This window comes from Corvus kubaryi, unplaced genomic scaffold (genome assembly GCF_017639235.1).
Source record: "Corvus kubaryi isolate FWS band 111438036 unplaced genomic scaffold, C.kubaryi_AGA036_p1.0 split1-65, whole genome shotgun sequence".
Taxonomy (NCBI): domain Eukaryota; kingdom Metazoa; phylum Chordata; class Aves; order Passeriformes; family Corvidae; genus Corvus; species Corvus kubaryi.
Window position 1 is genome coordinate 7,827,621 of NW_024582080.1, and position 13,927 is coordinate 7,841,547.

At 40.1% G+C, this 13,927-nt stretch overlaps 1 protein-coding gene across 4 annotated transcripts in view; it reads left to right on the forward strand.

Moving 5' to 3' along the window:
- The window catches only part of LNX2 (ligand of numb-protein X 2), a 59,539-nt gene extending 46,783 nt beyond the window's left edge, over positions 1-12,756 (forward strand). For all 4 annotated transcript variants that reach the window (XM_042014360.1, XM_042014357.1, XM_042014359.1 and 1 more), the window contains 5 exons: positions 1,178-1,324; positions 3,536-3,713; positions 5,436-5,667; positions 7,374-7,532; positions 10,368-12,756. In XM_042014360.1, coding sequence (XP_041870294.1) covers positions 1,178-1,324; positions 3,536-3,713; positions 5,436-5,667; positions 7,374-7,532; positions 10,368-10,503 — 852 coding nt within the window. In that variant the 3' untranslated portion in view covers positions 10,504-12,756. The remainder of the gene's footprint in view (positions 1-1,177; positions 1,325-3,535; positions 3,714-5,435; positions 5,668-7,373; positions 7,533-10,367) is intronic.
- Positions 12,757-13,927: the final 1,171 nt, after the last annotated feature.

Sequence of the window (13,927 nt, forward strand, 5' to 3'; positions counted from 1 at the left end):
TGTATTGTATTTTAGTCTCTCAGTAAGCGCTATAGAAGTGGGCTTTGGTTTTTATTGATTTGCCTGTGCATGGGATTGAGTTAAAACAAGAAAGTAATTTGTCAGACCTTAGAGTCAATAGGTAGCAGCTGATAAGTCAAATATAGGTTTTCCATGAGTTCTGCATGTTACAGCTCATTTTCTGAGTGTTCAAAAAAGGGCTGTTTCCAATGTCTGGCTGTGTTCCGGACACGAATATTACCCAAAGCTTGATGCAGTGTGACATATGACCCTTCTGTGTCCCCACAGGAAAACCTTTACTCCATGCCTTTCTTCCAGTCTGTAAGGAAACAGATGCAGCACTGCTACTTCCTGCTGATGGGATGTTGGTGAAAATGGCTCTGTTTTTAGGAAAGTTGGAATATACCAGTAGTACGTTCTTGCAGTCTGGTCATCCTTGCTTAAAGCACCACATAGAGAACACTGATACAAATGAGTAGTAAATACTTGTTCCAGGAGTCATTTCAAGAGTTTTCCTTGCAGTGAAATTAAAATAACAACGATCTTGGCAATTGTAATTTTAGTTTCCCAATTTTTGTAAACAGTGATCAGAATTTAGTATTGCATAACTTTTACCTTTTAAGGTGTGGCTTTGCAGCAATAAAAAGAATTGATGTTTTATTTAACATCTGGTAACTCCAGACTGGAGCCTCCCAGTATTCCCCAAAATCCAGAGTATGATGGTATGCTCATGTGTATCATTGTTCTTGCAAGTGTCTTTGGGAAGTACCAGATGCGGTCAGAGCTTTTGATCAAAATCTGCAGATCTTGAGGCTATCACATAGGCATTTCTTCCATTTATTGCTGTGTGTTGCTGAAGTTCAGAGGCTGCAAATCGAATGGGGTGAATTTTAATATTTGAAGCTTTGTAACACAAAGTGAGAAATGGTCCTTTTGACAAAGGATTTTCAGCTGATGTAAAGGTGACATCAGAGGAGAAGGAAGAGTGTTAATTTCCCTTCCATTCCAGGGGGAATTGCAAAAAGAAGCAAGTAAGAGACTGTGCAGTCTATAAAGGAACTGGAAAACAAAGTCTTCTGTTGTCTGGTTTTGCATTCTGTCATATGTTTTCCTCCCTTTCTAACAATCAGTATCCTATCAAACTTGATGACGTTTGATGACCTAATGTACTCAACAGGCTAGTGGGGAGAGAGTGAACTTGATCATCTCTAGACCCCTGAAGTCACAGACAGTCAGTATTATCCGAGACACCGGGACTCACAGCAGCAGCTCACACCAACACCAGTCCCAGCAGCTGTTTCACAGCAGACCTAACTCACATAAGGTTGGTGCTTCTCCTTCTGAAAGGAATAAATACTCATTTACTCATGTGGTGGTGTGTGTAGCAAGGCAAAGCTAGAAGAAAGGATTATGTCTTCTTTTTAATCTAATTAATAAAACAATGGTGATGACTTCCAAGTACTCAAGTGCTGCATCATGTCTGGAGTAGGAACAAAAGATACGAAACAGGTTCTCAGTATGTTTTTTGATTTGCTGACTACAGTGAAAGAAGCAAGTTCTGTGGGCTCATACAGCTGTAGTTAGACCTTGTCTAAGACAGTGGCTGGTGTTACTCCTTCATGGAAGGGCTGTCATTCAAGAATGTTATGGTTTTTGTTGCTGCTGTGCTGGCTGCAACCAGGAAGGAGCCCACCATCCAGCATATGAAGAGCATGTTGGAGGGATGTGTCATCTCCTTCATGAGTCCACCGTCCTGGCTACAAGACTGATGAGTACTGCAGGGTCTCAAGCAGGGAGAGAAAGGCAAAATGAAGAGACTTTCATGAAGCTAGTGTCAAATTATTTGGAAGAGCTGCAGAAATAGAGCCTGTGCCTGAGATGTTCTTGTAATTAGAAAAAATACAACTTCTCACTCTTAAGAAGTTGACTTTGTGAAATAATTGTTATGTTGACCATGTCAACAAATCCACCTTTGCTCCTGTCCACTCTATTTGCTTTACTATTTATTGTCGTACTTCTGTTAGGATAATTTATGTGCATTAGTAATATTTTCTTTTAAAAGCGGGGATCATTTCAGAAAAGAACGAATGAGGCTCTAGGAAGGTTGTTTTCCTCCTGAGGGACAAAGGTGAGGCTCCTTAAAACCATGGCTGTGGGTACTTGCCACAGTGCTGGGCCATACCTACACAACGATTAGTTCATTGATGTCAGAGTGTGAATCAACTTTGCATGTGCCAGCATGGGTTGTACTCTTACCATGGTTCCAAAGTTGGATGAGTGGATTTCCCTCGTGGATCAATGCTATCTGTGGGCTCTTTGAAAATGGGAAGTCCCATGTAACAGCAAGAGGACGTTTCTCATGTTTTGTATCATTTATCTTTCTCTCATTGACTTGTAGTTGGCTTAGAAGCCTTGTGGCTTAAAATATGTTTGTATGATTGTGTGGCAGCAGCCAGTTCTAAAGCCTGAAGCCTTAGGAATGAACTGTTTTTATAAGCTATGGTGTGTTTACATGTAGCTACTTCCATGATTAATGTGTATATGTGGAGCAGAGCCAGTCCGAAGGAGCACATGGCACTGGAGGTCAAAGAAGACAATGTTGTCATTTTCCAAGAGAAGGCAGGGGAATATATACATAGATACACTTTGAAGAATATCCCAGCTTACTTCTTTCATTATTTTGGATTCCTTCCAAGTATTCTGTTAATTTAAGATGCTACTACAGGTGTATGTGCAGTGGTTTGAATCTTTGGCTTAATAGCCTGAGGGAAAGGCTTCAGCAAATAAAATTTACTTTGATTTAGGTTTAGATCTTTTTCATTTGGCAGAACTAAATACAGACTGAACTTCATTCAGTTGTCGGAAAATTTAATACAGGATCTCTTCCTGTTTCAAGCTTGAGTCTTCATTATAATCATTAGGAAGGCTGCCCAAGGTACCCATTACAAGCCATTAGCATCAATTGGCCTTAGTTTGTGCTCTGGGAGGTTCTACATACCAGCTGCAAAAGAGAACATGATGCATAAGGGCTTTAAAGGGTCTCTTATTGTCATCATGTTTTCATTTCTTAGCAGCTTCTTTGTAGTTCTGGGGCATATTCTACTGACAAATGAAGTAATGCTGATGTTCACCAAGACATCAAAAAGATTTGTTACTGGTTTGTCTGCAGAGTGTTGACCATATGGTTTTGTAGTGCAGTCCTAAAATTTAGCCTGTTCCAGTGTAGGATGTTCAGAAAAACTAGAGTGGGATTTTCAAGATGGGCCTTTACAAACTTTCTATCTGTGTTTAAGTATCTACATCCATGGGGTTTTTGTTGGTGATTTTAGGGTTTTTTTTTTTGAGGGGGCAAGGATCTGACCTGGAAGAAATCCAGCTAAAGCTGGTTTCTTCTACTTAGTCCTTTTAAACTGTTCCATTAAAGTGTCAAAGCGTGGGTTTGGCGTGCATTTAGTTGTTGTGTTCTGGTTTTTTGTTTTGGTTTGCTTGGGTTTTTTCCTTAGTTTTAAAAATGCTTTTTATCCCTATTAAACAGGATCTCTCCCAGTGTGTTACATGCCAAGAAAAGCACATTACTGTGAAAAAAGAACCACATGAATCTCTGGGAATGACAGTGGCAGGAGGCAGAGGCAGCAAAAGTGGCGAACTGCCCATCTTTGTGACAAGTGTGCAGCCTCACGGGTGTTTGGCAAGAGACGGCAGGATTAAACGAGGTGGGGTTTGGCTTCCCTGGTGGCATGGCTACCTCTGATTGCTTTTTGATCACTGCATTCTCTGGAGTCAGGTGGTGTCAAAAAGTCTTCTCGCAGATGTAGGGAAATGCTTATGGATGTTTTTCTCCACGATTCAGTAATGGAAATACAGTATTTAGTGTTGCACTTTCACCTTTCATAGGAAGGGGATGTTTACAGCATGATAGCAGGGGAAGTGGATAAGATCAGGAAATGTATGGTTAAATTCTTTACAGCTGATGGTAGTCCCCTGAGCTGGGGGTCTGGTGTGATGCACACACACCCTGGTTTTGTGTTTAATTTAGTGGATTGCACCACATCTCTGTCCAAGGAATTTCTCCTCCTCAGTGTAGTATCTGAACAGCAGAGAAGCTCTGATGATAGGCCACAGCTCACCCACACAGAGTTTACCCTAAGAGCTACATCAATGTTGATCCCGGTTCCCAAAAGCTTTCTTGTCCTCTGGGATAGCATGAGCTTGCTGGTCTTCAGGGGTGCTGCAACACCTGCCCTTGTTCCTTGGTTTTGTAAAAGGGAACAGGGAGGTGGAGGTTAGGCTCAGCATAGGTGAAGGCAGTCCTGCATAATTGATAGGAAAGGATTTGATCATTAAAATATATTATGTCATATGTGAATCAAAGACTGCCTATGAGATCTCTGAGATCTTCTGAGACAGTTCACAGAATTAGAGAATGTTTCAGGAAAGAAATTTAGGAAAAAAACTTCACAGATTGTACATTTAAAAGAACAGTGTGGGAGCATCCTTCTTTGCTTCTGAGAAAGGGAGATTTATACCCACACACCAGCAGGTATGCTTTCTTTTTCTGTACTACTATGAAAAACACACTTGGTAGAAGAATCACTATTGTTCTTCCATTGTGTAACATTAAAGTAGCCACAGAAGCTACTGGGAGGAAAATCTTCTAAAAACTGAGTCTCATTCCAAATGTGACCTGGGTGTTTGCACTTTTGCTTTGGTTTTTCTGGCTTTCATTGGTGAGACATTGTGTGGAAAAGGAGTCTGCCACTGGATAGTTAATAACATTTTTGGTTTTATCCTGAGGCTTTTAAAAAACATAAAGCTAAAATTGTGGAAATTTTTTTCCTGACTTTGACTCTTTCCAAATTATCTTTGTAGAGAGGTTCCATTTCTGTCTTTGAATTAACTGGGTTTTGTACTAAACTTTCCAGTAGATTTTGAATTCCATTTTCTTCTCCCAAGTAACAAGTTGTTAAAACCAGATGAATTAAAGCACTCTGTGCAACCTTACCTGTACAATAATTGGTTACTTTGATGTGCCTGCATTGTTCCTGCCATCATTCTTCCTTCACTTTTAAAGTTAGAATGAACCCAAGATCCAGGTCTGGAGACAGCTGTGTCATGGCATCTGCAGTATTAGTTGCAGCCGAACTGGTGAGGTCCTTAGTTAATTTCTATTCCAGATTTTCAGGGCAGTATACATAGGAGTCACAGTATTTGGTGTGTTATGTGGAAATAAACACTGATCCAGCTTGATAAAAGCTCAGTACGTTAAAGTTTCAAACTGACAATATAAGGCTTCAGAGCTATTCGCATTCCCAGTCTGTTAGTTAGGACTGTCTTAGGTCCCAAGACTCCAGTTTGGAATGAAACCCTGGTGTGGGAGGTGCTGTGGGTGGGCAGGACTGTCAGACTGATGTGCTCTCCCTCACATCTTTGCACAGGTGATGTGCTGCTGAACATCAACGGCATTGATCTGACCAACCTGAGTCACAGCGAGGCGGTGGCCATGCTGAAGGCTAGTGCTGCCTCTTCAGTAGTTGCCCTGAAAGCCCTGGAAGTCCAGATTGTAGAAGAACAGCCCCAGGCTACTGAAGAACAGTTGAGTACCATCAGTGAAAATGAATACGATGCCAGCTGGTCACCGTCGTGGGTCATGTGGCTGGGACTTCCGAGGTACGGAATTAATCAATAAAGTACTTACTTAGCTGTTGTAAGCTAAGTCCTGTGAGAGACATAAAGAGGCAGAGACCTTCTTAGTTGCAGCACATGTGCCCTTATTTCTGCTTGACCATCTCAGCTATATGCAGTTGGCAGTGTGCTTAGGAAGCAGGCTGTGAACAGGAGCGGTGTTTCCTTAGGAAACTCAAAGATTAATAGACTGGATTTATCCCTTCACAAACCATAGTAACTACCCATGTGGAATGTTCTGTTCAGGCACAATTAATCTTTTTTTTGTTTTATTGTACTGTAACTTTCTGTAGAATATCTAAAACCAGAGCAATTACTAATAAAACCACAAAGTGTATATCCATCTGTCTCTTTGCTAATCTGCTACCTAAGTTTATGAGGCCAAATAGTTCACTTCAGAATATTGCATCAGATTTTGGCCATTCTGACAGATTCTTGACATGTCTCACATTGTTTTTTCTCAAGAACCCACTACCATCTCTGCCAAACACAGAAACTCTTAGACGTTTGCAGCAAGCTCCCTCCCCTTACCTACTTTGCAATCTGCTGGACATCATTTGTACTCCTCACTCTCTTGAGGCTGCAGCTATAATCTCATTCTGGCATCACTTGCTATCAAGAAGAGTTCCTACTACAGCTAGTAGAGTTGTTAACTTCAGTCAGGGCATACAGGTTAATTCCTTTCCCTCTGATGAATTTGCCAGGTCTGTACTTAAAGTGTAAAACCACAACAAGAACCAGTCAGACTGGGAGCAGAATGCAACTGAAGATAACACAACCATGCATTGGCCCTCCAGAGGTTTCTCTTTTTCTGAGTTTAACTGTCAATTAATTTATCTTCTATTAAAGTATTAATGAGTAATCTCAGTAAATGGCTCTCAGTTTTGGTAAATATACTTCCTTTTCATGCTTTAGCAGCGGTTTATTTCTTATCTGGTGGTTTTATTTCTTCTATGCTACAGATGCCCGTGTATGGCTCCTCACGTTATGCTCTGCATGGGGCTTTAAAGCAGTGTTGAACAACAGTAAAGAACTTGGTGTCTTTTTGACAAAAAGTTAATTTCTATGTAGATTTGTTTGTTTTTTTTTAAATTACAGTCATTGCCAACTTCATTGGCGAGAATTAATTTTCACTAGGGCTGATAACATAGCAGTACAGTTAGTGAAGTGTGATCTGAATTATTTACATTCTGTGTAATAAAATGGTTAGTCATTTATGTTGTCATTACTGGTGGTGAATCAGTTCAGAGGTAATGAAGACTGTGCATGGATTTTTAATTTTTACTTAAAGTAGAAAAAGCTTAAACTGAATGGGGGTGGAAGACAAATGCTCTGCATTTTTGACTTGCAAGCTGAACACATCAGGTATGGATTTTTCACCCACATTGTTGCCACCTGTGAAATTCCTAAAATGCAGTTCTATTACTGTCAGTTTGCAGAGTTAACTGTGTTTAAGTAATTATTCTAGCACTGTGTTATTTCTTTTAAGACACTTTCCCGTCTCAAGATTGTGAGGCTTTTTCAGTAATTGGTTTGATTATTGCAAAATTACTCTGGGAACAGAGGTCTAATCACCATCCCTCCCTTTCTCTTCCACTCTTGGTGCAGTGGTAATGATGAGACAGCAGATGTGCCTACTGTAAGACTATACATGGCTTTTTCTCTTGTTATCCTGTGCTTCCATTCCACAGCTGCCTGCATAGCTGCCATGACGTGGTGCTGCGGCGGAGCAATTTAGGGAGCTGGGGCTTCAGCATCGTCGGTGGCTATGAGGAGAACCACACAAACCAGCCTTTCTTCATTAAAACAATTGTTCTTGGAACTCCTGCCTACTTTGATGGAAGATTAAAGTAAGCCAAAGTAACAATGGTAGAAATAATAAAAATAGTAATAACAGCAACAATAATAAAGCATTTTTAAACAGTTATGTGCAACTAATTGCTTAAGGAAGTACGCTGTAGCATCTTGTGCTGCTGGATGGTGCAGCCCTGTAGTGCTTTGCCTCCTTGATGAGTGGGATGCAGGGAAGTAACAGGGTGTTTCTTCTGGGGAAGGGGCATCTCTCAGAGGTGATGGCATCTCCTGTGCTCCTCCCCAGCTGTGCTGGTGATGTCACCTGCTGTCTCCTGTCGAACTCTTCTTTCAGCCAGGAGACAATGTGCAGTGTATATGTGCAGAGCTAGCTAGCTTTTGTCTTCCTATAGAACAGCTAAAAGTTAGAACTTAACTTCTGCAAAGTGGGCAAAACTGCTTTGTCCTTTCACATAGCCTTCTGAAGCCACTGCTGGAAACTGGTACTGAAGATGAGTGCTGCTGCTTTAATAGAAGGGCAAGAAAGCAAGTGATAAAGATTTCTGAAAATATTGTTAAGGAACCAAGTCCCCATGGCATTACCCTGTCATTAGTTGGCAGGAAGTTCACTGATAAATGAAGCAAGTTCAGCAGAAGCCCCTGAGATGGTGGAGCTGGAGCACTTGCCCTGCAAGGAGAAGGCTTCAGGGGCAGCCAAAACCCGTTCCAGTACTTACCTGGAGATTATCAAGGAGACAGAGCCCAGGCTTTTCAGTGGTGCAGGGCGAGAGGATGAGTGACAATAGGCACAAATGGCACAAAAGAGCTTTGAGACTGGCTATAAGAAGAAAGTATTTCCCCATGAGGATGGTCAGGCAGTAACATAAATTGCATGGTCTCTGCCCTTGGAGGTTTCTGAGACCCTACTAGGTAAACCCCTGAGAGTCCTGGTCAGATCTTTCAACTGACCTTGCTTGCAGCGCAAGGTTGGGCTATAGACCTCCTGAGGTCCCTTGTGACATTAAAGATTATATGATTTTACTTACACATTACATTTGGATGCAGCCTCCAGGTCCAGTATCCAGATATATGTCTTAGCCTCATGTAGGATTAGTTCAGAACTAGGACTTAAAATTCCCATTAAAGGTTCTCTTGTTCATAAACTTGATTTTTTGTGAAGGTGGCAGTCAAGAATATGCAACTTGAAGTTTTGTGGCATGAATTTTACATGCAGATTTTCTTACAAAGTGACTTAAGAAAAGAATGTACTTAGGCCTAGAGCCTTGACAGTAATTGATTTTTCAGTTCAGTGACTAAATAAATAAATGAAAAAAATAACTTGGCTGAACACAAAATTACGATTTTTTTTCCAACTGTGGAACAGTTCGGATTAAATTAAAGATCTTAGTTCAACCCAAATTAAATAATTTCACGTTGGGGGCTTAATAACTAGAGGTCTTCACACAAAAGGAAGTTCAAGCATCATTCCTAAGAAGAGTGGAAGAATCATTGTGATCACATTTGTCCCCTTGTAACATATGGAAAAGATGCTCTTGTGTGATAATGTGATATAATACTGTCTTTTCAAATGTACTGTTCCACTGAAAATGCGGACTCAAAAATGGGCCATCAACAAGGGAGAGCCCCTTAGTACCCTCACCGTGAGTTATTGTGGGGCAGGTCTCTTCTAAAGCTGTTCTGTTTTGTTTTAATTATCTAAATGTTAGGCTGGAGAGGAAGGGAGTAAATAACTTCACAGTTCAATCGTTTAGACAGTTTTCTGCTTACATGATCTGTCTGGTGTGATTTTATAGAAGGCAAAATGACTTCATCGGAAAGGCTGTGGGATGTACTGAAGTGAACGGTAGCACTGCAGTTTGGGTGATGGGGTCCCTTGGTTCAGGCAGGAGAGGACTCTGGAGTGCACATTTGACTGGTGTTGGTAACTCTGCTTCCTCTTCCTCGGCTCTGCCGTAGGGAAAGCTCAGGAGAGCATCTTCTTGCCATCCATTTTGGTGCTTTCAATACTTGAGTGGATCAGTTTCAGGAAAAGTCCTGTTTGATCTCCAAGTCACATTTGACTACTCTGGGGAATGTCACACACTCAAGTTGCAAAGCAGAGGTGTCTAGAGATGGGACATGGTCAGTACAGAAAGAAATTGGGTCCATATTTGAAATTTCTCTGAGGTTTTAAAAACCAGAACTTAACCCTTCAAGGTCAGTTTTCTCAGGGCCAGCAAATGGCACCCTCAAAATTTCTGTTACCCATTTCAAAATGCAGAGATGCTGCAATTCTCAGTTGAACCATCTGCTGAGAGAGATTTCAAGCCAAATGGTTATATTTGACAAAATCATAAACCACTGAAAACAAGGTTCGTAGTTGGAATGTGGTTGGTTGGTAACCATAAGTATCTTTACTTACACCTCCTACAGTAAAGGCATGTTTGGTGTAAATGTGTCATAATCCACACAAACAAACAGAAATGCTTCTGTCATGCACATGCTATCTCATCTTCTCTTGACTCTATTAGGTCTTTCCAAATCTCTTTTCTCATGTTTCTATACAGGTCAGCTCTTAACGCAGAATTATCTTGGTATTAGAATTGAAATAGAGTGATTTGGGAATTTCCCGGATGAGTTTCAGAGAATCCTAGAATAGCTGGAAGTTGGAAGGAACCTTTTAGAAGTTACCTAGTCTAACACTCCTGCAATGAGCAGGAGCATCTTTCAGTAGTAGGACAGACTTCAAATTGAACTGCTTTGGGATTTTTAGCTACACTCTCCAGCCTCATGCAAACCTACCACCCCAGCAGTGAAGTGCTGTTTGTTGGTGTGTGCTACTTACTGCAGAGCGGGACTCATAATGTGTTTTTTTTTCTTCTTGTGTTTTTTAGGTGTGGTGATATGATTGTTGCTGTAAATGGACTATCCACGGTTGGAATGAGTCATTCTGCACTCGTTCCCATGCTGAAGGAGCAGAGGAACAAAGTGACTTTAACTGTGATTTGCTGGCCTGGAAGCCTCATATAGAGTTGTGAATCACTTCGGTTCAAGCAGCGTCTTTTTCTAGATAGCTGGCACAAAAATCTCTATCTTTTTTTCCCTATTGATACAGCTGGTTAAAAGCAGGGCCAAAACTGCTGTATTTTCCTTTTTTTCAGGCCTCTCAGACTTACTCTACCTATTTTGCCGTCCTAAAATAGTTATTTCTGTTCGCTATATCTATTGCTGACACAAATGCAAATATATTTGAGCTCACAGAGAAACCCCCACTCCAGTATGGCTGTCATTGAGCTTTTCCCATCAGGCTTGTAGGGTCAGCAGAAGAATTTAGCGGTTCTTTGGGTTTCTCTGCGAAGTTCTCAAGTTGAATCATGATATATAAACGTAACATTCATGTGCCCGCTCTTCGCGGCAAAGAGGACGTGTGTCAGTACCAGAATGACACATGCCTGCTGCTATGAACCAAAACCTGTTTCCAAAGGTTGCATCTCTTCATTTCGTAAGCCTTCCCATTCTTGATTCCATATTTCGGACTGATTCAAGTATTCCATCTTACTCATCAAAAATTACTTGGTCCCCCAAATTTTTCTTGCAGGGCATCAATGTTCATAGAAAAGTAGGACAAAAGCCTGATATTACTAGAATTTTTATAAAGTGCAATAATTGGACTCTTTGTTAGGAAACTTTAATATATTACAGAGTTTGTACCCTATAATGACAAGAAATATGGAAGCAATTCCCGTTGCAATGCTGGCAAGGATACATGTGCCCAAGGTCGCCTTTGAGTGAATGGCTTGCAGTATTAGACTTTACTTTACAAATGAATGTTTTGCTATGTCAGAGAATTTTGATGAACATTTTTATGAAGATCATTTTTACCGTTTCTATTGTAGTTGTCAGCTCTCTTTATTCAAGTGTGGAAACAATACTTTGACTTGTACTTTCTAAATGAGAGAATTATTTCCAGGGAAAAAAGCAAGCTATTAAGAAACCATACGTTATGGTTTACAGGTGAGCAGGCTAGATGGAAAGCTCTTTGATTTCAAGTCCAACTGCAAAGTAAGCTGCAAAGTTCACTCTTACTGTCTGTCACCTCCTGACAAATGTGCAAATGCCTTGATATCAAATGCTGAAAAGATCCCTTTTGCATTTCAGGATATTTTTTTTCCTTTAGAGAGCACCTGCTATTAAGTTGTCAGTAATACTGTTTGTCTTCGATTGTATTTAGTATTTTTACAAACCAACCTGTAACTTCTAGACTTTGCCTTTCCATGATATTTGCAGGCTAAGCACCCACTTGTTTAAGAAAAGAGGGGTGGAGCACAGCAAGGAATGTGCTGACCTGGAGCTAACCCTGTGTGTTGTCAGTGTTCTCAATATTTGAAAAGAGCTTCATTTATAAACCAGGTTCCCAACCTGAACTGATTTTATGAATGACCTCTGTATTGTATTATTAATTACCAGAGAATGTATTTGAGAGTCACAGCATATTTCAATTGTGAAGCATGAACTTTATTTTCAAACTTAGCTGGTATAATATCGGGGCATATTATCGCATGTCATTAATTCCAGTAGCTTTGTTTTCAAAAGAAATAAAGTTACTCTTTTGCAAGAAAAAAAAAAAAGTTAAAAATCTCATATGAATGGTTTGACTCCTCTCTGTAATGTATACTGTTGGTTTAATTTCATAATGTTAAAATACAAAAGAATGTCCTCTCCAGTATATTACCGTAGTGAGAATCCTTGTTTCTGAAGCAAACACCAAATTTATTTGATACTCTTAACTGATTTAAGAACCAGTTTTCTCCCATCCCCAGATGGTGTTTAACTGTATGCTTTGCCCTTAATGCAAACTTTTTTGTGAAGTACATCTTAGTGTGTAGGCTTTTGTAGGGAAGTTTTTGACATATGTACTAGATTTAGTGTTTTTTATTTTAAAAATTACACTTTTCATTCAAAATCCTGCAAAAAATATTTTTAGACTTTTTTTCCTTTTATACGTTAAATGTAACAAAAGCATGGGTTAGCTTAAACTGTGCAGTTTTGTTTCTGTGTGCTGTAGCTTTTGATCAGAATATCTAGCGATGAAACTTTTCAGAATAAATTCACTTCTCAAATCATTTTTCCCCTTTCTCTTGTAGCAGAGTAGTTGGGTTTGGTTTTCTGTGCCTTCTGTTTTAAATTATTTCAAGATTATTTTTTTCCAAATATTGCTATATAATTGTATGGTATTAATGAAGGATGAATGAAAATAAAAGTTCATTCTACACATTGTAATAACTCAGAAGTATCATCTCATTCTTTGCTAAAGACATGGGGAGCTCAGTGCAGACTCGGTTTAATCACAGGTTTCTCCTGTGATTTATCATAAATTACAGTTAGTGAATGTACCATAGGGGTCTGAGGGTATGCTCATCCTGCCAGGGTCCCATTAATCCCAGCACTGGGAAGTGTTTCTGAAGTGGAGGTAAGATCTGTGCCGTATGGTACTTTGCCACAAGTAGTGTTTCCTCTTTCCCCTTCCATGCCACCTGGTACTGATCAGCTGGAGGATGTTTTCACAGCAGGGATTTGATGCAAGGAGACAGTCTTGCTGGAAACATCAGTTTTACAACTGAAACTTGACCCTCCTGGTTATCAATTCCCATCTCCTGCAGGCAAGTATGCTCTATCCTTAGATGTCTGCAATGTTACAATGAGTCTAAAAGCAATTTCTTAATGATTTGCAGTAAAGTTGCCCAGACTCTGTTACTGCTCCTTGCAGTAGTTGCAAATAGTTGAGTTCCTTTATAAGAGAACCATGCCTATGTACAGAAGTGCAGAAGAAACCTGCCATGTCTGCCAGTAGGTTATGAGGTCTTGTACTTCTTGTAAGGTAGGAGCCAGATCATCAGAGTTTTGGTTTACAGGCAGATGAATGAGTTCATTGCTGCGGGGGGAGGTTCACAGAGCTTTGTGTAAGGTGGTGGACTTGGTCATCTGTGTGCTGGAGCTTCATGGGAGGAACACCTTTTCCAAATAACCCTAGGGATCTCCAGTTAAGAATGTAAAAGTTTATGCCACATCACAGCATGCCAGTAAAGTGAAATGTAGAGAGTTCGTTTGCCACTCTAAACTTTCTCTTTACAGTCATGAGCAACTGAGGAGAAAAATCAATGTCACGGAATAATTAAGAATACGTATTAAGAATATATTTCCAAATTCTGTAATAGATCTGGGGTGGCTATAATGAAAATATAAGCCTGGTTCTCAGAATGTCACGCAGACAACATCAGAAGCAAGGCAAGTTCCTTTTTTTAAAGAAACTTGACCATGTACTACTGAGGCAATTTTAATGGATCATAAACATTTATTAACAAACTAAGGTAGGAGATCCTGATGACATAAAAGTGTGTGTATGCCAGGCAGGACAGCAGTGATGGCAAACATGGAATTAAGGCAATACATGCCA